The 27,558-nt window shown below is 40.2% G+C and overlaps 2 protein-coding genes across 3 annotated transcripts; one reads left to right on the top strand and one right to left on the bottom strand.

Annotated features, from left to right (window-relative positions):
- Positions 1–630: 630 nt before the first annotated feature.
- Positions 631–4,919, bottom strand: dram1 (DNA-damage regulated autophagy modulator 1). The gene is made up of 7 exons (XM_051392664.1): positions 4,437–4,919; positions 4,028–4,095; positions 3,679–3,821; positions 3,400–3,577; positions 3,131–3,189; positions 2,371–2,463; positions 631–2,275 (listed from the first exon to the last, which is right to left on the bottom strand). Exons 1-7 carry the CDS (start codon positions 4,565–4,567, stop codon positions 2,237–2,239), a joined length of 711 nt encoding a protein of 236 aa, XP_051248624.1. The 5' UTR covers positions 4,568–4,919; the 3' UTR covers positions 631–2,236.
- Positions 4,920–5,939: 1,020 nt separating this feature from the next.
- gnptab (N-acetylglucosamine-1-phosphate transferase subunits alpha and beta) lies at positions 5,940–27,217 on the top strand. 2 transcript variants are annotated; one of them, XM_051392306.1, is made up of 21 exons: positions 5,940–6,271; positions 6,856–6,941; positions 7,350–7,469; positions 7,934–7,984; positions 9,739–9,941; positions 11,744–11,808; positions 11,975–12,109; positions 18,724–18,885; positions 19,057–19,236; positions 19,580–19,750; positions 19,880–20,003; positions 20,089–20,304; positions 20,717–21,768; positions 21,846–22,045; positions 22,132–22,351; positions 22,440–22,553; positions 22,682–22,767; positions 22,871–22,969; positions 23,111–23,278; positions 24,072–24,162; positions 25,478–27,217. In XM_051392306.1, exons 1-21 carry the CDS (start codon positions 6,110–6,112, stop codon positions 25,547–25,549), a joined length of 3,777 nt encoding a protein of 1,258 aa, XP_051248266.1. In that variant the 5' UTR covers positions 5,940–6,109; the 3' UTR covers positions 25,550–27,217. The 2 variants fall into 2 exon arrangements, with proteins under 2 accessions (XP_051248266.1, XP_051248268.1); XM_051392308.1 differs by having other exon boundaries at positions 22,682–22,761.
- Positions 27,218–27,558: the final 341 nt, after the last annotated feature.

The raw sequence follows: 27,558 nt of genomic DNA on the forward strand, positions 1-27,558 counted from the left end.
ATTTTTAGAACATTACAGTCACTTTGTAAAGTATTCAGACCCCCTTTGCTTATTGCGTGCTTCATTGTATAATAAAAATAAGACGCCGTCAATTTAAACACAATCATTTCAAAGCCAAAATAGAGATTTTTGCTAATTTAAAAATGAAAAAATATGAAATCTGAATACTTTCCAAAGCTGCTGTATGTGTCTTCATTTACAATACAGAAAAAAAAAGTCTTTATATCTCATTATATGTCACATGAAAGACAATAATGTATTGACTGGCGCTGCTTTGAATACATGCATTTTTCCAGCGACATGTCTTCAGATTTGCAGAGTTTTAATGTCTGAAGTAAAAGTGGAACGAAGAGTAAACACACTTGCACTAAGAAGTACATTTTTGTGAGCTGCAGCTTTGTTTGTGTTGCATATGTTGCTTGTAGTTAAGACTCTTTATCATTATAGTCAACAGGACTTAAATAGCGAGAAAAGAACTGTTGAGAACTTAATAAATTGTTGTATTCATGAGATTTCTATGAATGGATATTACACTATAATGACTGTGAACAAGTTGGTGTGGAGACGCCTGGAAAGCACTTTGTTTACAAAAGCAAGAAGTTTTGGATCTGTAATAAACACTCAGTTTGCTTTAAAAAAAAAAAAGTGTGTCTTTATTTGGCAACTCGGCAGTGCATTTATAATCTGTACAGTACATTATGTCATAAGCAATACAAAGTTAAAAACAAATATTTCCCTTGTAAATACAGTATCTGTAGTGAACAGGTTAATAATCTGTGTCCACGTGACCTCCGCTCTGTCCACTTACACGTTACAGCACAGGGTTTTCTCTTGGAAGTATTGTATGTTAGTACCACCGACTAATCACCAATTACAAGATCTATAAAAGGAGTGCAACAAAAGTACTTGACTTACATATCAGCTGATAGTTAAATGTAATAGTGATCTTCAATTTGGGAACTTTCCTCAGCATGTGAGAAGAAAATGAAGGTATTTAAAAACATATTAAGCAGCCTCACATTATTTCAGAGTATTTATCTACTTTCCCATGTGTCATAACACTTTAATTTATTAATTGCATAAGAGTAAGTCATTTCTCTCAGGGCTTCCCAGCTTCTTACATTTGTACCCTTGGTTTTTCTACTGTGCCCTGTGATGTTACTTTTACTACTGCAAAATAACGGCTACAGTATAAAGCTCCCGAATCTGGGTCGTGATAATCCCCAAAAATTAGGAGAAAAGTGGCTGGAAGTTGAAGAGATAAGAAACAATCCTACAAATTAAACTATTTGAGCAGGGAACGGCACGATCAAATCATTTTGTTCTGAGGGGTCAAAGGCCAAAAAGTGGGGAATTACTGGCAAAGGCAGAGAATAAAGGCTTTATTTATCTGCCAGAAAGCATACTGAAAATCTCATCTTCCAGTATAGTCAGCTTTAATTCCTGTTTATTTTATTACAGCAATTAAATTTGTCAGTTGTACTGAGCAAACTAATTAACTTTTCAGCTGAGACCATTTAGCACGTGAGCAGTAAGTACCAGAACCAAAACACTGATTTGTAGATTTCAACCTAATTTAACAGTTTAGCCGTCAAAATAAAACTCAATTAGAGAATTTCCAAACTAAAAAATATTCAACATCGATTAAGGAAGTGGCAGCATTTGAATAATAATCCACATGTTCAGCATAAAAAGAGCACCTACAGTACATACCAGTGAGAAAACCCAGTTTGGCCTCACCATTTTTCTCACAAAACATCAGTATGGACTAAACTTCCTCGTACCCACAGACAAACTTGTCGTTTGTTTGAGTGGTATTCTCATTTAACCACATGTGTAGCGATCATGTGTTCACGGTGCAATGAACTTCTCTTATTAGAAGTCACAGGTCTGAGGGGACGAGTCACGCTGATGTGGCAAAAAAATTCAGGATCAAAGTGCAAAGTGGCTGACACTAGTAGCAGTAAGTACACTTATAAAAATTGTTTGAGGTTGTATAAAACAGTAAAAAAAAAAAAAAAAACTTCTGTAATGTCATACTGGACGGTCAGCCTGTTGTTATAAATAATGTAAAAAGTACATACTGTATTCTACCAAAAAAATTCAGTCAGGTGATAAAAAACAGAAAATACTATAAAAGCCTTACAGTGTGAGATGCAGCATGTTTTTAAACTTTAAAAAATACCGATATTCATACAAAACTTCGCCTGCAGTTGGGAGACCGATCAAGAGTAGGCTACTCCTCGTACTCTGTTTTCACTCGTAAGGTGAACAGCTGTAGGGAATAAAAAAAGGGAGAGGAATAAGAATACATTTTAAAAAAAGAAAAGGAAAAAAAAACAGTTTGTGTCTGATGAGTTTGATACTCACTTTGAAATCGTCGATGTACGTGAGGAAGAAGCAGATGAAGCTGAAGGCAACGATCCACTCACATACAGCGCTGGCTAAGTGGTAGGGATAGTCCTGAAAGAGGGATCAATCAGTAGACGTTCAACATGTGTACAACTACAATAACATTATCAATACCCTGACTGATCCTCATTCTCTAGAGGAATCCAGTAATTGTTCGGTCAATAGACCTTTTTCACGGCAGCCATTTTGACATGGAATAATAGGGTAAACAAGGATGACAGTGAGCCTTTCCAGTGAGACAACAAGCACAGAAGTAGCTCCCTGATTCTGTTTACCTCATTAGTAAACACCTGTGTTTACCCGACTATTTCATGTCCAAACGGCTGCTGTGAAAGTGATCTAAACTCCCAAATATTCAGATACAGTGGTTCAGGCTCAAGGACCCCAACTCCTGGCTTATTATTTCAGTCAAAGCTAACTGTTTTAACTGTTAATTCATTACTTTATGCAGCAATTTGTAATTCTATTTGGATATTATTTTTTGTCCTATACACACCAGTGGATATATTTCAAATTAGTTGCTGCACAATCAAGTATCTCCTGTTGGGAATCACTGGCATAAGATAAAGAAAATAAATCCAAGGAATCAGCATTTTGCTCAAAAAAATCTGGTAATTATCCAAACATTTGCTGATTATTTATCTGTTTATTGACTAATTGACATAATGTCTCAACTTTAAACTGATGGATTCAGACATGGTGACAAACTACAGCCTACCTCGTCATCTTTGTCTCTGTGCAGCGTGCTTTGTTTCACAAAGAACGCACAGATGACAGCTGAATTATTCATCAAGGGAATAACATTTAACAATGGTTGGCACCTAAAAATGTGTGAAGAATGATCCTCATGTGCATTTACAGGTTGACACTATCATGATTGTATGAACAGCAGCAGCATGTTAACATGGTAAAAAGAAACATCAGGAAAAACCTGAGGTTATAGAGGTTTCGTTGGTGTTTTAACAGTCGACTTCTGTGAAAGGATACTGGGGAAAAACGCCAACGTAGCAAGGATGGCGATACCCAAACGCGCTCGACACACACCCATGGACGACCCAAATGGATAGGCACGATATGATATAATGGACTGGAGGACTGTGTAAACAACGCCAGAGACAAAGAACAGCAGAGCTCCTACATCATGAGCTATTTCCACTGTTGTTTCCTGCAATCAAACAACAAAAAAAGGTAGAAAGATATGATATTAAACATTAAATTAAATCATTTAAGTGTGATTGAAATGTGCAACCACATGTGGATACACACCTGGAAGGTTGCAACAATACACATGCCCACACAGGACATCATCCCAACTACAAGAGCACTTTTATTGAGACATGGCTTCACCACTCTGGTTTCCTCACTCAGCTTCTCTACAAACTTGTACCTGGCATATATGGTGCCTATTCCTGTGAAGGAGATAAAACACACATTTGTGCATTGACCACAAACTCTTTTTTTTTTGTTGCATCCCCAAAAAAAAAAATTCTGTTTCAGTTTTCTTAAAAAGGGAAATGTGACTGACATGTTGGGAAAGTTGGTTCCACCCTTGGGAAAGCCCAAAGTTGCCTAATAAGAGTCTTACAGAGGTGCCAGACACTGCAGATGTTCATACCTGCGCACGCAGAAATAAATGTCATCAGGCCAAAGATGCAGCTCTCTGGGGGGTTTGCACCTGTGTCACTAAAAAGCGAGAGGAGAGAGATCTGCATTTTAGCCCTCACATTTCAGACAATGATGATAGATAGTAACTTCCCGTTAGTTGGGGCTATATGTAGAGTTTGCAGCTAGTGAATGTCAAACTTTTAGTCGTCCCCTCCTTAAATAATAAGTCTAATTTTAGAGGGAGAAGTGAAAAGAAGAGGTCTAAAGCTGCACAAGTCTCCTGAAACAACAGACGTACGTGCAGCTGGAGTTTGGGCACCTGCCAACTGAGGAAAACGAAACTAAAGTTTGGCTCTCGCAGAAATCACAGAAAATAAAATATATAACAGAACATTTCCACATCCGACAACAAAACCTACCTTATGTATGGGAAGATTATGTCGACATCATTTCTGAAAAGCGCAATAAGGTAGGAAACGATGAAAGTGCTGGAGGACCAGATGACCAAAAACGCTGGCAGGAAGCAGAGTCCTTGCATGAACCAAAACATCTTGGAGAGGTTTTACGCGTAACGTCCAGAAAACGCAGCCAACACGTATGAGTACAGTAAAACAGTGCCATACAATGTTGAAATCCACGTTTTAAAAAGAAGAAAAAAGACTGGCCCAGTAGGAAACTGGGCTGAGTCTGGTCTGTTACTGGCAGTCACAAGGTGCTCAGAAAGTAATTGTATTTGTCACTGTGACGATATACAGTATACAGTAACCTCTTCCCCAAATCGACTCCCTGTGGGCGGCCTATACGCAAATGTGAACACCCGTTGTGATCATCTTCCTTCCTCCCTTTCTTTAAAAAAAGAAAAAGCCTTTATCTGTGAAATCCGTCTGGAGTGTGCCAGTAATGATGAGGAAAAGGGCTGTATGGGGGGAAGGGGTGGGAGTGTTCAGATCTTTCACTTAAGTAGAGATACCATCGCTTACAATCAGTTCCTATTTACAAGTAAACAAACACTTTTGTTGGGATAAAATTCAGATAACCTGTGAAAACCTGATGAATTCAGTGTTATTGTGTTATATTATTAAGCAGCATTATGTAGCTGGTTGATGTAAAGCTGATTTTATTTACTTCAGACTATATAATATTGGGTAGTTGATGTGTTCTTTTGTAAAAGCTTAATCTGTAAAGTAGCTAGAGGTATAAAGTGGCTAAATTATCTATATATCTATATTTATATTTTATTCTAACAGAGGGGATCAAATATACACACATATAAACACAACTATACATATATATTTTACATATATGCATACTTACTGTAACCTCATACTCCTACCCATATTTTAATATAGTAGATTAATCACTAGTTCTTTAAAAACACCATATAATACCAATCTTAGCTCATAATGGGTTCAGAAATACTAAAGGCTGCCTTCAATGGTTATAAGAATAGAAGCAGGCTACCTAAAAGTTACTTTAGTGAGTATAATAATGACATTACAAGACTTTATTGTTTTGTTTTACTTGTTTATTCACTTTTTTAAATGTACCTACAAAATAACTAAATATATTTACTCAAGTACATTCACTACGGCACATTTAAGGTGAATATATTATACTTTTCACTCCCCTTTTTATATTATAGCTGTAATTCCTAGTCACTTTGCAGATTAATAAACATATAATATATGATGCATTGTTATTGATATAAGTTAATGCACTCCACCAGCATTAGTAATCCAAAAATGTACTACAATATAACACTTAACAGGGGAATTAGCCTGACTTGACCCCTTTACCACGTTTTTTAAATTTTCTTCTTTTTTTTTTTTAACCAACCCCTGAACGCACCACGGACGCTGCTCCTCTCCACCGGAGGGCGGTGACGAGCACGCAGCGTCAGCGTCACCAGCGTAGAAGAAGCGTGCAATGTATGGTTGTCATGTGTCACGCAGTCTGGCTCTCGGTCAGCTGACAGATCCGGGACCGCTTGTGATGTTTACTTTGTTCAGTGCGTTAACCGGCGGTTTATTGTTGTTTATTTAGTTTTCTTTTTTTTTACTATTATTATTATTATTTATTATTTTTTGAATGAATGCAGCGTTATGCTTCGCCAAGGAGAACCATGGTAGTCGTCAACTCGGTGCTCAAGCTGTTACAGAGGCAGACGTACACATGTCTGTCCCACCGATACGGGCTCTACCTCTGCTTTGGGGGGCTCGTCCTCATGATAGTTTCCGCATTTCAGTTTGGAGAGGTAAAGGTTGTCCTGTTTTCTCTCTTCCCCTCCACTTTATGGTGTTTGCTGGTGAATTGGCTTGCTAACGTGGGTCGCTGTGTTGACTCTCCGCCAGATTACACTCAAAGATTCGGCTTTTTTTTAAAACGATCTTGCTTGCTCGTAAACCTGCGTGTCTTTAGGTCTTTAATTGAGACGTTTTATGGATCAGTATGGTGTTTATACTAGTTCGGCATTATAGTGAATCATTTAATTGTACGTATTTAAAAGACAGTGTACAATCTCTTTACTGATTTACACCCATGGCTTTCAAACTGACAGCCCATCCACGCTTGTAAGTTAAGTGTTTTTATTGAGGGAGATTTGTGGATGTCATTCAAAGTTTTTAAATAAGTTTGGATTGAATATTAGTTAATTTAAAGAGTGGTTCCTAAACATCTGCAACATACCCAGAGAGTCATACTGTACAGGCAATGGGTGAAACAAGTAACATGCTCTGGTTTGGTGTGGCCTTGGCTGTGTGAAATCTGGGGGGTAGCAACATGTGTAACTATTTGTCCCAGAGGGTTGTATCATCTAGTTACTCCCTCCTGTCCATACAGGTGGTGGTGGAGTGGAGTCGGGACCAGTATCATGTGCTGTTTGACTCCTACAGAGACAATGTGGGTGGGAAATCATTTCAAAGCAGGTGAGCGAAAGAAGGGTACATTGAACCCAACTAAAGAAAAAACATGCATGTGTGTGTCTCTTCCTCATGTAGACAAAGGGGGTTTATTTTTATCTCAACGCTTACAGGAAGTGCAAAATCTTATTGGGTGGTGTTGAGATTTAAACACTCTTATTCATATCATAATTCACAAATGTTACCCGTGGCCTACTTTCTGTAGAATACCTTCCTTCATGCCACTTAAGACTCTTGACTCTTCCCTTGAAGGAAATATGAAAGAACTGGACGAGGTGTAACCATGCATGAATAAAAAAGACTCAGTAGAGGAAAGTGTGTGTGCCGGGGGAGGGAAACAGGGTCACGTCTTTGCAGTTTTAGAGAGGACTGTGTGGAGGGATATGAGTGTTTCTATTATTTATTTTTTTACAGGCTCTGTCTGCCCATGCCTATTGACGTGGTGTACACATGGGTGAACGGAACAGACATGGCTCTGTTGAAGGAACTGAAGACGGTCAAAGAGCAACTGGAGGAGGAACAAAAAGCTCTGAGGTAGCTGTGGCTCCACTGTCTGTGCAAATGGAGGGGTGCAGTGTAGCTTGACTGTTAGGTCAAATTAATGTAGGCTGCAGCCCATTACTGCAAGTAAATATGAACCTTTATCTGCAGAAAGCACTATATGGTCATAGAGTGCAAACACACTGACGTAGCTTCAGTTTGTTCACCTGAATGCAGTCAGAATTGGCATACAAGCTTGAGCTGTAACATTATCATTTTCACTCTGATTGGCTTGTTGAGACATTGCCCCAGAGGAAAGAGGGAATCTTCGATCAAAGGTTAGAATAACTCAGTCAACAACTAAGTTTCATTAGTCTCTGAACTTTTATTCTTTCAGCTGATGCCATGAAGTTATTCTTTTCACTGCCTTCTGCTGAGCTCTACCCGGCTGCACAGTGTTGTTACTTGAGTTAGTATATGATGAAACTAATGTGAACTCACTGTTTTATGGCGCACAGGGAACGCCTTGGGAAAAATGCCAGTGAGACAACCGAAGTGCCAAAAGACAGGTGAGTCTGAATAATATGCGTTGGGTGTGTATTGTATTTGTGTGATGAATTGTTGAGGGAAAAATCGGATGGCAGCAGGGTGAACAGGCTGTGGCTGCAGTGGTTGCTGTCTTTTAGTATCCTCACCTCATGCAAGTTGGTGATGTTTCCAGTCAGTATACTTTCTATCGCTCCTCATTTTGGTTTCTTAAGTTTCCTCAATAAATACAGTCACTTCTATGCATTTTAAACCAGAGTGGAGATGTGACATGACCATGACAGGTTCTCTGTGATGTTGAGTCCCAGGAACCTAAAACTAAGGCTGTCTTTGCCTCTTTTTCCCTAAAATCAACAATCAGCTCTTTGGTTTTTCTGACGATGAGCAGGAGTTTATTTTCTGTGCACCACTCTGCATGATTGTTGAATACCTCCTGATATGAGTCATTGTTTGACACAGAGTTATCTCTACGTTGGGTGTTGCAAACATTAGTGTACGGTGTGAACAGGAGGAGGCTGAGCACACAGCCCTTAGGGGCTCTGGTGTTGAGCACTAGAGTTGAGGAGGTACAGGTAATTTTATAGCACAATTTTAATTATAAATAGACTCCTATTAGTGAAGGTAGGCTACAGAACAGAAACACCTCTGTGTATAATGCAATACAGTTCAACAGCACCACAAACTAGATCATACAGTTGAATCAACAAAAGATAAACATTATAACCTTCATATAACCTTCATGAAAGTAGGATTTATTGTGTTACGTTGGACTGCTTTAGTTTCAGATAGGTTTACCTTATAAACTGGCGACTGAGTGGGTATATCGTCATGTAGTTAATTGTTCCAGAGAATGAACAGAAAAACTGTTTTTAGATCAAATTACTAGATTGACTGTCTGATTCTGGTTAATTTAGCAAACTAAATCTCCGACAAAAATCGTGTAAATCCGATATTTCAATAAAGATTTCATAAAGGTGTAATAGAGCAAAAAAGGTGTTCTACAGATCAAAATCTTCTCCTTGTATACACACTCCCTGGCCACTTTATTAGGTAGAATAATTCAATATAATGCAATACAGATCTGCCACATAGTCCATTTTTACAAAGCTTAAAGTGGTTTAAACTTTCTGAGAGGTGTCAGTTATATGTGTGTGTACATTTGCCCAATCCCATTTTTAAGTATAGCCTCTAACTTATGTTTTTAGGGGTCATTCGCTCCTTTTAAAACAATGAGAAATAACTGTTAAAGTCACAATGAAACAGCATTGTGAGGACACTGAATTTCATGTTGAAACAGGAAGTTGAGGTTGGTTGGACAACAAAGAGATTTAACTCAAGTGTAAACTGGTGGGACAGCATTGTTTTTGTTAAACAAGTCTACCTGTTGGCTCGAGGGAGGTGAAAATGTCTTTTTTATGTTTTGCTCTGAGTGAAATGATCAACTATTGTGGCGACATGCTGAACCGCAGTGAAGATTCGCCTTGAGGGGGGGGTTAGGTGTTTCCTTCCGTTAAAATGAAAGGTTGGCAAAGATAGGGGGGCCCCTTTCTTGTCATGTCCCTCCTTCCTCCTCGTCGGTCACTCATCTGTTAACCGCAGACGCAAAACAAGACTTGATGCAACGTTTCCACAAAGGAAGCTGTTTGCTGAATGTGTGAACTCACTGACTAATTTCATGGATATGTTTGTGTTGCGCCTAAACCACAACAGTTAGAGGAAGTGGCAATCTGAGTTAGATTCAATTTAAAGATTATATATCTTTTCTTTTTGCTTTTAGTGTTAAGCCAGAATGCCTGCTGTCCCACTGCATCATAGCGCCCATGCTGGCCCTGGATCCCGCTCTGCCAGCCAACATTACACTCAAAGAGCTGCCGACGCTCTCTCCCTCCTTCTCTGCCGCCAAAGAGCTGCTGCTGATGAACAAACCCTTCCACCCGTCCACCACCGCCTCCGTGGTGGTCTTCCATTCGCAGACTGACGGTAAAAAAAAAAAAAAAACACAAGCACTCAGAAACACACTTGTGAAATGAGATCAGACCATTTCTAGTAACAAACGAGGATAAAATTTTGGCAGGAAAATATTTTCCCTAAACGATTCCAAGCAGCATGCGAGAGATTTTCCCAGGGAGAGCAATAAAAACCACAGAGCGGTGTAATAACTGAACCCAGCAGCAAGCATTGCAATGCAAATTATGTTATTTGAAGTAGATGCTAAAATCCATATTACTAGTTACTGCAGCAGCATGAAGGATCAGTACATAATGGAAGAGTAAACAAGGAAGTGAACAATAAAATCATCACAGGTGTACTCATTATTCAAATTGTACATTTTTACAAGACATTTAAATACATCTAACCGTCTCTCCTCTTTCCATTTCCTTTAATAAAATACAAATATTGTATTTAACAGCTGTACATTACACACATCTTATTTTTCATGAGCTACTTGATACAAATCTATAAAGTTAATTCGCCTAAATTATTGATATGAGAATGAAACTTTAACTGGGAGAACGTGACTCGTGAAATTGATGTTACAGATGGTTTTTAGGCCTGTTTTGTAAAACTGGAATAGTTTCAGAGTGTCTGATGTTGACGAGATCCAAGAGAACCATATCTGTGAATTGTTTACTGAACCATTAACACCTATAAATATTCTGATGCTTGGCCATTTATGCATTTAAACATCTGTTTATCTGTTATCTGAGGTTCTAAAATGTCCTATACTCAGAGTCATACATAACATTTTACCAGATAAATACATAAATAAGCTTAATCTATGGCCAGTTAACCTGTTCAGTCACCAAATGAAGCAACATTTCTGCTATGCCAGCATTTAAAGCGTCAACCATGACACACATAATTAGCCTTTAAAATTAGAATATGTGCACCATCAGTAGTTGTCATGGAACCAGCGATGTAGTGCTTTATTCACCAACAGGATGTCGTGCAGGCACAGCCTCCGCAGCATTTAACAGCTCAACTGCAGTGCAACCTTGTGGTTTTTTTGAGATGCATTATGTTCGTTTATGTTGAGTTTAAAGACACGTAACCCAGATGTATATCACAGTATTTTTAGACGTGCTGTGTGAAACCCACACCTGGAGGCTGACTAATGAGAGCTCTGTGAGCCATCAGATCATACAGCCCAACTCATTATCGATTGATTATTATCGGTGACTGTAAGCCATCTGATGGTTTGCATAATTGCAGTAGTATGGATGAACTAAACAGATAATAGATAACAACAAGTGGCTTGTTGAGCTTCAGTTCCGAACAAAACGGCAAACAAAACACATAAAAAAGGGAAATTGTTACCAATTAGAAATAAAAAGTAACATTTATATGGCAAATATTTTTTAATTAAATGTGTATGTAGTTGGATACACAACAGTAAAAGATGAGAGAACTCGCTCAGATGAACTAAAACTACAGAATATGGCTGGTTTATCAGTCTGGTAAAAGTTTATTTATCAGCTTCTGTGATTCAAAATGTCCCACGTCTTCTTAAAGCTGGCAGATGACTCTTTAATCTCGTCCACCTTCACAAAGTCTAATATGTCTCTAATCTAAGAATGATGGGTAGATAGAGCAGGGGATTTCCACCTGCACAGCTGAGACCGGTTATCTAAACATCCATTCTTAGTCTTTGTGTTTTTAAATCTTATTTAAGCCGACAAGTTGACCATGAGTGTATATTTATTACCATGGTGTTGTTAAACCTGCAACTTTTCATTTGCTTCAAGTTCTGTTGCTTACTGTTGATTCATTGGATTTTACAGCTGATAAAGCCTATACAGATGTGTCTAGAGAAGACCACAAATTCTCTGTGTCCAGATGTTACCTGGTGAGTTTCTATTAACTATCAAATGCATGTTGTCCTGTATGAAAATGAGCATGATTTAACATATATCCTCCTATAAATTACACAGCCCTCAATGATAGATCCAGGTAATTAAACATGAGAAGGTGTTTTTATGGAGCATTTTGTCTTTTTGTCGTGTGTGTCGCAGACGACGGATAAAGAGGCTCCGGGTCTGATCCGCATGCAGTCCCTGGCCTATCTGAGCGGCTTCCCGGCGTCCTTTAAGGAAACGGAGCAGCTGAGAGTCAAACTGCCCTCTGTCATAACCAATAAGATCAAACAGGTAAAACATTTTTATTATTAAAATACTTAATCATTACTTATTACTATGGCTGTATCAGATAAAGTGTTTTTAGCCCAGATCCCTATTGGAGTCCTTTTTAATATTGAGTATCTGCTTATACCAAGTCTGATACAATAGCTATATTTAACTAAATGTTGATTAAATATGTATTTGAAACATTTTAATAACAGCTGTAGCCCTATTAATTTGTCACAAGCTACTTAATCCAAATCCAAATAGCAATCAATTAAAACTTGTTGTGATGCCGGTCAGATTTCTTACAAATAAGATGAAATGGAGAGAAACTATGTAAACACAGCATATTTGACATTCTTGTAGAGATTCTCTGTATTTGTTAACATCTACAAGATTTATCCATTATGTCTTTGGGACACTTTTATTTTAAAATCATTCTTTTGTTCTTATTTATTACATCTACTGCATATTTGGAAAACACCAGAATGGACAAGAACACATTGACTCCTCCAACTCTTTATTCTTTTACTTTAATTTTGTCAGTCAATTATCAATTAAAGATCTCTTTTGATGCGTTTTTCCAAAAAAATCGACTATATGTAGATGTCTGATGAGGCGGATATGTCAGTTTCAGAACAGCAGGGGGCAGAGTTGCACATTTGATAAATGTACAGTAGAGACTCATGACTTTTAGCTTTCTTTTTATAAATTATATGTCTTACTCGATGCAGAGACTGGGCACTATTTTCTAAATGTTTTTAGGAAGTGTTGTCAGCGTCAAGGAGAAAGTCAACTTTATCATAACTGACTTCTCCAGCAGGTGTCACTCTCGCAGTGTCCTATCTCAGTGCTGGGGCACGTTGCTATATCATAATCACTACAGACACATACTGTATATTTGTGCATGCACAAATTAAGATCTTTTTATACATCATAGCAGCTTGATCTAAGAAAGGGCTAAGCACAAATGTCAAATCCTCCTTGAAGACGAGGTCCCACTTAATATGGGCTTTTTCTATTTTAAACAGTTACATTGTGAAGTGGATAGCGGGCCTCTGTTTAGCCCGGCGGCTTGTGTATCTAATAATTTTCTCTAATCAGAACTCTGCTTTATATTTTGAGAGGGAGGAATGCCACTAACGAGTGTGGATTACTCCGAAATAATCAAAGAAAACAAAACAGTGCAGCCTGGGGCTGAGTGACCCCGTCCTGCACCAGCAGGCAGGCAGGACGGACATGAGTCAACGGTTTGTTCCCGTCTTCCGATAATAAACTCACGTGGCTGATTAGAATTAATGGGTGATGGATTAGATATTAACATCTTTGGTAACTGCCTTTTATTCTAAATGCAAGACAGAGGTGTTATATAACAGATTTACAGTGACTCTGCAGAAGCCTTAAAATGAAGTCAGTGTTAAAAACTGCCCATTACTGAGTGAAGCAATTGGGCAATTAATTGATTAGTGGATCAATTTAAGTTATTTTTAAGCTGAAATTCCCAAAACAGAAAAAAAAAGCTTCACAAATGTGAATATTTGCTGGTTTTCTTTATCTTTTAGGATAGTAAATCTTTACATTTTAGACCAAACAAGCAATTTATATATGTCAGGTTGGGTTTTGGGGGAATTATGATCTGTTTTTAGACCACTGAATCTATTGAGAAATTGATCAGCATGTTAATTGATAATTAAAAAACTATTGCAGCCCTACTGTAATTAAAACATTACATAAAAATATTATCTTTTGAAAACAGTAATTGGAGGTACGTCAGTGCGTCTTTGACTTTAGATCTTACATATATAATTATTCAATGTACATTAAATAAAACATGCAGTTTATTCATATCTTTACCCACGCAATTTCTTTGTATTTTAATACCAATGCAGTTCTCGTGTTGGGGAATCCTCTGTGGGGTTAGTTTATAAAGGATCCTAATATCTTTTCAAGGTTTTTGGGGTTTCCTTTCATTGCAAATGCAAATTAATCTGTAGAAAAGAGGCTTGATAATAGTAAAGTTATATGGGTCTTAATTCCAGATGGCATCAACAAATCTCTAAAATAAAATTGAGAATATCTGAAACTTGCAGATACGCTTTTTATTATTACAATAACATACTGTACATAATACTACTGTATGTGTGTATATATATATATATTATAGTCACACATTTACAGCTGTCTGTGAGCACAAACAGGTGAAGAAGCAGCGTCTGAATCTCAGGAGTCAAAATCGCTGTAACTTTGTATGTGATGATGTGTAGGTTAACAGTCTTTAACCTACACATCATCATCAAACCCAGTTGTCCCATCATTCCCTGCATTGTTGCCCAGGTTTGCCGTGGTGTAGTCTGGCAGGTCATGTGATAATAACCAGCGGCATTCGGGCTGTAACCTTAGCTGGCGGTGAGGGGGTTAACAGTAGAACAACTGTTTGGAGTGGCGTGGCGCCAGCCAGCACGCCGAAAGGTCACAAGGATTTTACTGACCTTCCTTGCACTCTTGGACACACCCTGTCATCTCATGCATGAGTGTTTTATTCCTGGCTTTACCTGCTTGGAGTTCATAAGTGGAACAAGTTGGAAGCGGTGTCACACAGAGTCCAGGAAAGTGTGTGTGTGTTTGGCGTTTAAGGCTGGAGGGATTCTAGGTACACGGACCACCACACAATGCACAGTTTGGGTTTCAAGGTGTTTCCTGGTGTCGCCGGGCCGATTCTGTGAAAGAGGGATGATGTGCATAGTGTGGAGGGAGAGGTTCAGCCGTGAGAGCCGGCCGGTATTTATAGCTGGTGTTAGACCGAGTGCTATGGTGATGAAAGCTGCCCCACAACCCCGATCATTTGCCCGTGCTGTTGCCTGTCGAGTCCTGCCCCCACTGTTTGTGTACAAGCCCGCTGATGTTTTTGTATTAGCGTGTATTTTTATGTGTTATGAGGAGCCTACGGTTGTCCACACGGTGTCTCATCTCCACTGTGAAGCAAGATACAAAGAGTTTATCCCTCATATAATATGTGCTGAGCTGAATAAGAGCTGGTGTGCAATAAAGAATAATGTAAAAATAGGAATTAGAAAAAGAAATATAGGGAGGATAAAAATGAAAAGGTTGAAGTTTATAAAAAATATATGCAGTTTGAGTATTAAAATGCTGGGCTGTGCATCTTTTTAGATGATGATGATTTTTATTATTTAACCAATTAATCGTTTAGTCTCAGATTATTCCGAAAAAAGTAAAGAATGGCAATCACAAGAGCCTAAAGTGATGTCTTCAAATTGCTTATTTAATTTGACTGACTAAACCCAAAGAATTTTACTAACATATAAGACAAAAAAAGTAGAATATCTTAACATTTGAGAAGCTGGAACCAGTGATTTTCCAAACTTTCTTAAAATGACTCCTACTCATGTTTCATCTCAGTCTGGTAGGCCAGAAAAAGGAGTTCACTTTGTGTATGTTTTTCTGACTTCTTAAAGAAAATGTGAATTAACCTTTTATCCAAGAATCTTTAACTTACACACAAGACCTCAAAAGAAAATCCAGCAATATTATTTTCTTCACAGGATCTTTTTAAAAGTACCAGCCTTAAACCGCACAAACTGATGTCCTCAAGCACCGTTTTTATTAGATGATTAAACCTGTGTAAAAGTAAGCTAGTTCGTTTAATATAGATACAATATTGGCATAGTAATGAGACAAAATTAGCCATTTCGAGTCATTTAATTTGAATAGCTGATCAAATTGGATATGTTTTTCTGATTCAGACATGTGGGACCAGGCTAATTTTACAAGTTTTTCAGCTAATTGACAAGAAAAAAAGTCTCAATATGTGGATTTTATGTTTTTTTAACAGCCATATCACCGACAATCTTAAAATATGCAACAAAACTGCAACTATCTTTTTATATTTAATCTTGTAGTGTTGGTCAGATTGGCTTCTCAAGCCCACAGTGCTGGTAATGCCGACACCTGAGCCCCTTTCTGAGCTGGGACATGTCGTCACATTATATAAAGAACTGGACAGGTTTGCTTCAGGCTCCTCTGTAGGTCACCTGCCAGTGTCTGATTGTCAGACTGCTCTCTCGACTCAGCGGGGGGGCGGTGCAGGATAACACAGCTTCAGCTCATTTATAGTTGTCTGTTGGGCCACTACAACATCTCAATCCATCTGCTTAAAAAGATCACTCACCACTGGGTTAATTGGTTTACTCACAGTGTCAAACTCAATTTTTTCCTACACTAATTACATTTTCTGTTGCCTCTGCGGTGACACACTGTGATCACAGATTATGTGTCACACACTATAATTATACTACTGTTTACTATAACACTTTATATTTATTTTTACACTTTATAAGACACACATCCGCTGTGGTGGGGAATAAATCTCGGTGCTGCCTGGAGGAGATGATAGTTAGGTGATGAGCCATTCAGGGTTGTCTTTGTAAATTTCACAGTATTTACTCCTCCCTCCTCCTCTCTTCTCTCCCTCATACTGAGCATACTACTTCAGGTTTTTAATGCTGCTTGAAGTTATTTACCTGGAAAATAACAACCGTATGTTTCCAAATGAAACAGGAAGTAACCGTATTAAACTCAATAGAAAGTAAATGAATCAACTGTCAACTTCTCTTTAAACTTTCTGTTCTGCTGGTCAGCTGCTTTGTCTGCTATTGACCATACCAGAGCAAGGAAGGTTGTAGCAACAAAACCAGAGAAAGTACTGAATTGAGCTACTGTGGCTTATGAATTTGTAAGAGGAAGGATGTGTTCATTTTTCTTTACAGTCTCCTTTTTAAATGGGAAAGAAATTGACAATTTCTGCTTATTTTTCCCCTCTGACAGTGATGCAAAAAGATGGAAATTGGAGAAATGAAAACTTACTTTGTGTGCCAGACGTAACATATATATTCTAAACATGTTGTAAGAGTGAGGGTGAAGGTAAAGCAGCAGTTCCTTACACCTGAGAAGCTAATACCAGAAAACATAACTCGTTAAATGATTAATCGATTGTAAAAATTGTTGCCGAGCTTATCAAGTAGTTCTTTCAGGACTTGTAAAATAATTTAAGTTTTAATTTTCATTGTTTTCTAGTTAATAATCAGGTTTATATCCTAAACGTTTGTTTAGAATTGTTTACGGTCGCCAGGGCAGGCACATGCCTGTGTGAGCCCGGCATGCACCTCTGCTTTGTGTGCGTGTGTCAGAGCATTATCAGGACTATAAAGAGAGCTATAATAAAGATGGCAATGTGATCCGGGGCTTGGTGTCTCCTGGCTGCTCCCCGCTGAGTTTATAAGACACAGCTAATCCTCATCACCTAAAAACAGGAGCAGAGGAAAAACGAGCGAGTCGAGGCAGAACACGAGCTCAAGTGAGATGTTTGGCGTCAGTGTTGGATGATTTAGCGAGACACGGCGAATCTTGTCCTGGGAAATGGTTTGAAATGGGCAAAGCCAGGGAGTCTCTCTTACATGCACCACCACACACACACACACACACACACACACACACACACACACACACACACACACACACACAGAGAGAGAGAGAGAGTCCCTGAATGCCTCACATAGCTCTCCTGAGATCAGACAGAGAGCCACCTCCATGTGACCCCCATGGAGAAGGGATAACGTCACAGAATTTTCCGGACCTCTTTTAAAAAAAACACACACACACACACACACACACACACACACACACATCACTCTGTCTCATCGCTCTGTCTCAAGGCTGCAGCAGCCAGCAGATGCCTCCACTCAGGCATCATAGCTGCTTTGATTTTACCTCTCTATCTGCAGGGTCAGAGGTCACCTTGTGTCCTGTCATTTTAATTCCCAATCTTTCAGAAATCTGTCCGTCTGTCCCAACGATAGACACAAGGTCTCTGTCACAAGTCTGGCACTGTGGTTAATCTATGTCGGTAAACATGTGACTTCTGCTTTGAGAAACAGCTGTTTAGGATTTTCCCACAGTGTGTGTGTGGTGACTTATGTTCTTTAAGAGGAACTCTACTGACTGCACATTTGACAGAGCAACAACAGCATATAGGAGCAATTTGTTTAATCAAAAGTAGTATTTGAGGAGGGCATTTACTAAAACATTTGAGCTTGTTATTCTTCTGTGTTGTAAACTAATAATAAGACTACAGCTATGTTAGCGGCCCTTTGAGCTGTACTGTACATTGGTGCTTGGAGCTAAACATCAGCATACTAATAGGGGCCATTAACCAAAGTGTTGGGTAAACTGAAATGGCCTAATGATGGCGCCATATCACAGTTATTGGAATTTGTCCTCTTGGGACCTTGAAAATCAAAAGTACCAAATTTCACAGTTCACAGAAAAGTCAGGGATTAATTCTCTGCCACACTGCTCTTGTGGTTAATAACAACAAAACAAAGGAGAACTGCCAGGTAGAGAGGGTCTAACAAAAGATAGATAGTGATTTGCCTTATGGGAAGTGTAGGATCCATTGTGTCTGGACCCTGACCCGTTCTAGGGACTAAAAGTCGGGATATCTGGACCTCTGATGCATGAATTTGAACCGTTCACAAAGTCCACAAACTTTATGGAAATGCAGCTCCAAACCACTGGACGATTCTTTCAAGCAATTAACAACTTACTGTTGTTTATCTGCCCCTCAGTTTGAGTTGTACTCTGAGGCCAGCATCGCCCTACTCCACCTGAAAACCCCGCAGGATTTCACCGATCTGACGCAGCAGGCTAAAAAGAATCTGACCCTGGATGGAAAAGAGTTAACCATCACCCCTGGCTACTTGTTCTGGGACCTCACCGCCATCTCACAGGTACAACTGGTCCTTCATATCTCTCCTCACTATTAAATTATGCATATTTAAGAAATGTTTATTGATTTTGGAACACACATGATATGTTGGAAACCCTGTTACCTGCTCATTTTGAGCAATAACACCCCCTGAGATACAGCCTCAGTGTTTATTGTTCGCTCTTTTCTCCAGTCCAAACAGGATGAAGACGTGTCAGCCAGTCGGTTTGAGGACAACGAGGAGCTCCGCTATTCGCTGCGCTCTGTGGAGAGACACGCCCCCTGGGTGCGACACATCTTCATCGTCACTAACGGGCAGATTCCCTCCTGGCTCAACCTGGATAATCCCAGAGTTACAGTTGTCACACATCAGGTAAAATTTAAGGCCTGACCTCTCCCACACTGCACTGCATTCTGGGTGCTCAGCATATTTTTTACTGACTCCAAACCTTATGCAATGTCTTAAGATGAAACAGAAAGATACAGATTACAGAGCACATTATCTATATATTCATGAGTTTAAAACATTTTACTTTAGCACTTAGACTTAAGTCTCATTTTATTTGAGCATAATTTCTGTTTTATACAGTCAAATTAGCAAACTAACTTCCTACATGTACTATGTGTATGTATGTAACTATGCTTTGTACCAGTTGGTAATTATATATTTTGCCTATTATTATATGTACGTAAATATGTTTTCCTTTGACTTCCAGGATATCTTCCAGAACAACAGCCACCTTCCCACTTTCAGCTCCCCTGCCATAGAGACCCACATCCACCGCATCCCAGGACTCTCCCAAAAGTTCATTTACCTCAATGATGATGTAATGTTTGGCAAGGACGTCTGGCCGGACGACTTCTACAGCCACTCGAAAGGACAGAAGGTGTGAATTCATGAGTTCATTTTAAAATTTGTGCTGTGTCTAGTGTAAAAACATTTGGGGATTGTGAGACTAATCAATCAGTTGGCATTTATCTGGCCTTTAATCTTCTCTTTCCTCACCTCCCTGCAGGTGTATCTCACCTGGCCTGTCCCCAACTGTGCCGAGGGCTGCCCAGGATCTTGGATCAAAGATGGGTACTGCGACAAAGCCTGCAACAACTCTGCCTGTGACTGGGATGGAGGAGACTGCGTCGGTAAAGAGATCAACATAATCTCTCCTGTACTGACAAGATAATTTGTTTAAATCATATCTAATATGTTATTCCTTTTCTCTGACAGGTTCAGCAGGGAACAGTCGGTTTGGGGCTGGGGTCGGTGGTGGCGGTCCCGGTGGAGCTGGTGGACAGGTGTGGCAGTTTGCAGGTGGTCTAGGAGGTCTTGGGGGGACGTCATACTGTAATCAAGGCTGTGCCAACTCCTGGCTGGCAGACAAGTTCTGTGACCAAGCCTGCAATGTACTCTCCTGTGGTTTCGATGTGGGAGACTGTGGCCAAGGTGAATTAGAGGATAATTACTGTGTTGATATTTTCTAGCCACAGTTTTTATAACAATAACTGGAGTTAAAGGATAGGTCTGATATTCTATACTTAACTTATTGTCAACAAATCCCATTAAAATACCCAAACTAACAATGAATTTATCATATTGATAAGTATTGTCTGTGTAACCAAAGCTTGATATATTCTTATCTTACATTTATATTCCTCTGTGCCATAGACCTCAAGTCTAAAACTATTAAAAACATCCATTAGAAATGCAGTTACAGTGGGTGACGTGTTCCTTTACATGGACACAGTATATTATTTTGAGTCAGTCAATCAGATTTGGTTTTGGTCTTGTCCTGGGATTTGTTGGTACGAACAAAAATCTATCCATAGCCTTTAACATGTATTCATTTCTGTTGTAGAGCACTTTGGCGAGCTGCACCATGTGACCCTGCTGAGGAATCAGAGCCTGTACACCCTCCCAGTAGGTGAAATCAGGCCATATTTCAGCTTTAACAGGCTGGCTCGCAGAGTCTCCGAGGCCCACGTCAGCGACAACGTGGCGGTTCGCCACACCTCCGTCGCCAACAAGTGGAAGACCATTCACCTGCTGCTCCATCCTGGCCACAACGCCACCCAGATCCAGTACAACATCACTTTCCAGAGAGAAGACGACAGCGAGTTCACAATGAGCTTCAGTGTAGCTGTCGACACCCGTGAAGTACCCCAGGCTAACGTGTCAAAGACTGCAAGCAAAGACGTCGGCAAAGAGCCAAAGCCGACTCCGACTCCAGAGCCACCGTTTCCGTTCTCAGATGTTCCTGAGCACAAACAGGGTCCTAAGATCCAGAAGAGGCAGCCTGGTGAACCTGAGGTTGTCATAGAAGTTCCTGCACTAAATGTGTCACTTCTACCAGCTGTTGTGCGCAGTGAGCTGCAAAAGCTGGATGAGAAGCTTCTGATTGGTGACATTACTATAAAGGGTTATAACCTCACAAAGGCTGAACTTCTACAACCTTACAAGACACTGGCTCAAAAGCAGCAGGTCATCGATTCACATCCAGCTAATGAGGGTGCAGCCAAGGTCCAGGGAAAGCCCTATAAAGACTTTGAGGTAGAGCACGTGCAAGAGAAAGCCGTAGCCATTCAGAAAAATCAAAGCTCAAAAGAAATGTCCAGGAAAGACGTAGTTGTGCAGGAAAGAATTGTCACTCCTCTTATCCCAGTCCAAATTGATGATAAGCATAAAAAAGACTTTGAGATTCCCAAACATAATCTAAAAGCTGCAATCGAGAGGCCAATGACTTCCAAGCTGCTAAGCAGCATTTCCAAAGCCAAGAGCGCAGAGAGTCGGGCAGAGCCAGCCGACGCTGCAGAAGGAGCTCTAGTGGGGAGGAGACTCCAACACTTCGTCTCCTCAGACAGAGGCTTCCTGCCGTGGGAGAGGAGGAAATACTTCCAGGAACTGCTTGAGGTAAGTAGGGCGTACAACTTCAACCTTTCTAGTCAAGCTTTTTGATTTATTTTAATAAATTCTGATGACTCTTACAGGAAGGGGAGCGTCTGCAGAGAGAATTGTTGTATGCGACTGATGGTGGCACCACCCGCCGAAGGCTGCAGGACACTTTTGCTGACTCGCTGCGCTATGTCAACAAGCTGCTCAACGGCCAGTTCGGATTCACGTCCCGCAAAGTCCCCGCACACATGCCTCACATGATCGACCGCTTCATCATGCAGGAGCTGCAGGACACGTGAGTGTGATGAAGATTGTTTGTTACGATTTTTACGAGTTAATGAAGAGGCAACACCTTCAACTTCTCCGCGCTCTTTTCTTCAGATTCCCAGAGGAGTTTGACAAGACGTCAGCCCATCGCGTTCGTCACTCGGAGGACATGCAGTTCGCCTTTTCGTACTTCTACTTCCTGATGAGCGCTCAGCAGCAGCTCAACGTGTCTGAGGTGTTCGACGAGATCGACACCGACCATTCTGGCGTCCTGTCCGACCGGGAGATTCGAACTCTTGCCACAAGGATCCACGAGCTGCCACTCAGCCTCCAGGTTGGTCCTGGCTTTGATATGTCTTCTCTACCTCACATAAGGCTTTGAGAAGCACTGGTGTGTAATATTTCTTTGTTGCATTTTCTAGGACCTCACAGGCCTGGAGCAGATGTTGATAAACTGCTCTAAGACTCTCCCGACTAACCTGACCCAGCTCCACCTGGTGAACCCAACGCAGGAGGCCTACTATGACCCCAGCATGGTGAGCCCTACTTGAGTATAGCTTGTTTTATTTGAAAACATTTTAATCTTTTTTTAATATGACATGTTTTTTTACTTTAGTTTTATAAGCTGAATTATTTGATGTCCGTTCTTGTTCTTAACCCACAGCCTCCTGTCACCAAAGGCCTCATCCTCCATTGCAAGCCCATCACAGAACGCATCCACAAAGCCTTCAGAGACCAGAATAAGTACAAGTAGGATCTTATGTGCTGTTAGTTTTTCTGACAGTGTATTAAAATTCAAATATTCTCCTTGTTTAGCTCAGCTGTTGCTGCTAACATATGCTCTTTTGGACAGGTTTGAGATCATGGGGGAGGAGGAGATAGCCTTCAAGATGGTGCGGACAAATGTGTCCCATGTGGTCGGCCAGTTAGATGACATTAGGAAGAATCCCAGGTGGGGATGACTTTGTATAGATCACTTTTCCTTTCTCTTTCATTCATTTTCCCTTTTTATGTGGTGCAACCAAAGTTTACCCCTTTACCATACTGGTTGTTAAACTATAATAACATCTCCATTTTCACTTATCCCCAACAGGAAGTTCATCTGTCTGAATGATAACATCGACCACAGCCATAAGGACGCCGCCACAGTGAAAGCTGTGCTGAGAGACTTCTATGAGTCCATGTTCCCGTTGCCGTCCCAGTTTGAACTGCCCAGAGAGTATCGCAACAGGTTCCTGCATATGGAAGAGCTCCAGGAATGGTAGGATATTAACTTTAGAGACGTTTTTGATCCGTTGATTATATAGCTACGGCTTGTCAAAGCCAGTCAGTTTGCAATGATATAAAACAGAGAACTTGACTTGACTAGACTCGAACAATATGTAGATTATTACAGTTGTTGACCATTTATTTTTAATGATGTAATAATCATTCCTTTTCTTAATTAATGGTTGAAAAAAAAACCACACATACAGCTCCAGCACTGTACCAGCGTCCTTGTCGCACGTGAGCCAGTAATTTATCAAGCTCTTTTTTCCACAAACGGCTTAAGTTAGGAATCTGTGGCTGTCCTCACATGGGCCCGAGTGTTGCCAGGTTGGAACAGTGGGAATCCCTCAGGGGCTTCAGAGGGTTTTTGTCAGGGATCCCGCTCCTGTATTCAGCTGGAGAATGCTAGCCTTTAAAATTAGACCAAGCCGCTACCGATCAGTCGCTAGCTGTAAGATACTTGCAAGATCATGACACAGCTGAGCCTCCCGTCTTCACCCCTCCCTCTCCACCTCTCCTGTCTTTGAGTTGGTAAAGTAATAGGCAGATGGCGTGGGGTGATGTCACCTTGTCACCCTGTTGCCCCGCTGCCCTCTGCATACTGCATGTTTCCTACTTGTTACATCAGAGCACAACTAGCCTCCCCTCTAGTGAGACGTGCCACCTCCGACATTTCTGTCTCCCAATCAGGAAACATTTTATTTCTGTGCCTCCTGGTGTAGGACTGGGTGATTAAGGATAAGTTCTTTATTTAAAACTACCTGAAATGTCTTTTCTCTCCAAAGGCGAGTGTATCGAGACAAGCTGAAGTTCTGGACGCACTGTGTCCTCGTGACGCTCGTCATCTTCACCATCATGTCCTTCTTCGCTGAACAGGTCAGTGGTGTCCACCTCGGACCACACACAGTTTATTTAGACATTCAGTCAAAGATACACAGGACATTTGGTAACACACCTCTCTCCGTTTCCATGATTCACACTTGAGCTATGATTTGGGCCTTCGCTACTGAAATTCCACTCGGAGGTGTATGCTTCTCATGTGTCGTGCTCATATGACCAGCTGAGCCGGGGCCTGACTTTACAGAAATGAAAGACCCTCAGCAGTCCTCTGTGAAATGCAAGGTTGTCTGTCTTTGTTGACTTGGATCATACAGTGTTTGTATTTATTTTAGCCTTCTTTGTTGCCAGATAGGTGGGATTTCTAGCTGAAAGAACATCCAAGAACATGATAGCAAAGAATTACAAAATCATGACCGTGTTCTTGGACAACTTTCCTGTCTAATTCTTCCAATTTGGTATCGGGCAGGGATTAAAACAAATGCCAGGAATTGTTTAAACAAATACTACTCGACCCAGGTTTGGCATTGAGATGTTGGTGAGGCACTTCCCTAATCCAGAGGTTTCAAGTTTCTCCTCAGCGAACCTAAAGAAAGGTTAATAGTTGCATTGACCTTAGGAGAATTTCCCCCACAGCGACCCGTGGGACCAGTGTTCCCAGTTAGGAATGTGTCAGACTTGTGCTGTGTCTCTGTCACCGCACACAAACAGGCTTTTGATGTTTTTCTGGCACCTGAAGAGCCAAGCTGTCCTGCTGCCCAGGTTATTAAGATAGAGAAATTTGAGTCAGCTTTGTACAGTTTAGAGAGATCAAAAGTGTCTTCGATCCAGTGGGAGGTGATTTCACACTGCTGCCCTACTCTTAAGATTATCTTTGTGTTCTTGGGTTACAAAATGTCTGAAGGGGGGAATTGGTGTCAAAGTCCTTCTGAGTGAGTGTTGATTATCTGAAAGGAACAGGTCACCATTTCGGGAAGTATGCCAATTTGCTTTTTGCTTCAGAGTTCATACAGATGACAACATCGACACCACTCTTATCTGTCTCCATTAATGTGAAGCTAATGTTAGTCAGCAGTTGGTTCGCTTAGCACAAAAACTGGAAACACAGGGAAACTGCTGGCCTGGCTCTCTCCGAAGGTAAAACAAAATCACCAGCACCTCTAAAGCTCACTAATTAACTCCTTATATCTCATTCATTTGGACAAAAATGGAAGTCTAAAAAATGCAGAATAAAAGCAAATAAGCTAAATGTATTTTGAAGCGTAAACCTCTAGCTGACAGTTTTTAAAATTAACTTTCCTTAGCTGCATGCAGTTTGTATTTATGCCATTTCCTCTCTTCCCTCTCCCTGCAGCTGATTCTGCTAAAGCGGAAGCTGTTCCCCCGACGCAGAGTGAACAGGGACAGCAACCCCGAGAGGGTGTGACAGAGGAAGACTCCCCTATCTTCACTTGAACGTCCACCCTTTCTCTCCTGCTCAGTGGAGCAGACAGGAGAGGATTCAGACAGGGGGATTGGGTGGAAACAAGAATCTGAGGCCCTCCTGTGCTTGTGTTGCATCACCGCGGACGAGGTGTGCAGAGACTCATACGAGATGGCGATGAAACATTTTTAAGAAGATGATGGATGGGGCTGGCCGGTGAAAGGAATGGCAGCCAGAAAGAAGAAGCCTGTAAATCTTCTTTTCCTCCGCTGAGACTTACACTTACAAATACACAAACACTCCCTACACGCTGTACCACCTCATGTCCTGCCCTCACCGTGCCATTGATTGATGTGCTGTTAAAAGTGTGAAGCATTTGATAGCAGCAGGTCAGCACTCATTGTGTGTGTGTGTGTGTGTGTGTGTGTGTGTGTGTGTGTGTGTGTGTGTGTGTGTGTGTGTGTGTGTGTGTGTGTGTGTGTGTGTGTGTGTGTGTGTGTGTGTGTGTGTGTGTGTGTGTGTGTGTGTGCGCAGCAAGCATTTTTTTACCATAAAATCCACAAACATCTGTGTTTAAAGCTCGAATGATTAGCAGATGAATCCATAAGTTGATTGACAGAAAACAATCAAACACTTTTGAGTCACTTTTTAAGGGAAAATACCCAACATTTGCTGGTAACAGCTTCTTAAATGTATTTTCTGCTTTTTCTCTGTTTTATATCTTCTATCAGTGTAATATGTTTGGGTTTCGGACTGTTTGTCCAACAAAAAACATTCGAAGATGTCACCTTGGGTGCTGGGAAATTATGATGGGCATTTTATACACAAAACAATTAATTGACTAATTGAAAAAATAGTCCGTAATTGCTTGTTTAAAAAAAAAAAAAAAAAAAAAACGGTACTTGCAGCCCTGGTTGTGTTTGACCTTTACTGTTATGGCTCAATTTTAAAGAAATGGAGGACAACAGTACATATAGGATGGATTTACGTGTTGGCGGTTATATCTTTGTCGGTTGTCTTTAAAAACATAAAAACTTGAAGTGCCTTCGTTGTTCATTCCTGCTTGTTTGAACATTTTTGTTTATCTCCTGTTGGGTTTTTTTTTTTTAAATGTCTTGTTATAAATGTTTGCCACATCACGTCCAAATCTAGTGATTTACAATGAGAATGAATGGGATATAGGATAATATGATTATCATTCTTAATGTGGTACAAATGTGTCTGATTGTTGGAGGTACATGTAAGTGATACTACAGCTTTCATAGCCACCTGTATGTGTGTCCCTGTGGGACTCAACAGGCTCGCTACTGTCTGAAATTCAGACCCCCTCAGCATGTTCTGTAACTTATTTTGATTGTATTATTGTGACCGTGAGCCCCGTGACAGATGCATCTGATCTGAATGCCCGCAGAGTGTAAAGCATCGCTCATCAACTGTTTCCAACTTTTTTCCTCTGAATGTCAGTTTTACAAAGTTCTTTATTATAATGACAAAAAAAACGGAAGTGACTACTAGATGCTGTCAGCGTTTTGCCACTGCCATAAAGTCATGTGACGTAAAAGTTGATGTCAGCAGGCGAGATGATGAGTAACATATCCTGAATGGAATTCCTCAGATTGCATCAGTTCAGTGGCTCCTTTTGACTGAAATAAAATGTGTTTGGTTCAGTCACCTTGGAGTTTTTTGTCATTTATCATGTGAATATAGCTTAGTGCATTTACTTGAGTATTTCTATTTTGTGTTACTTCGTACTTCCACTGCACTACATTTCAAATATTACAAATGTCGTTCTTTTCACTCCACTATCTATATATATATATATATATATATAATGTGTGTGTGAACTATAATTACTTTTTAGATTAACACTGTACAGAAAAAACAAGTTTAGTCTAGTCGGACCCCTTGATTTGTTTTAGATAAATTGTTCCACCAAAGTGAAAGTTTTCTAAACTCTTAAAGTTTTATTAAAATAAAAAAATTGGTTAAATTATCCAATATTTTACAAAAAT

This window comes from Dicentrarchus labrax, unplaced genomic scaffold (genome assembly GCF_905237075.1).
Source record: "Dicentrarchus labrax unplaced genomic scaffold, dlabrax2021, whole genome shotgun sequence".
In the NCBI taxonomy this organism is placed as follows: domain Eukaryota; kingdom Metazoa; phylum Chordata; class Actinopteri; family Moronidae; genus Dicentrarchus; species Dicentrarchus labrax.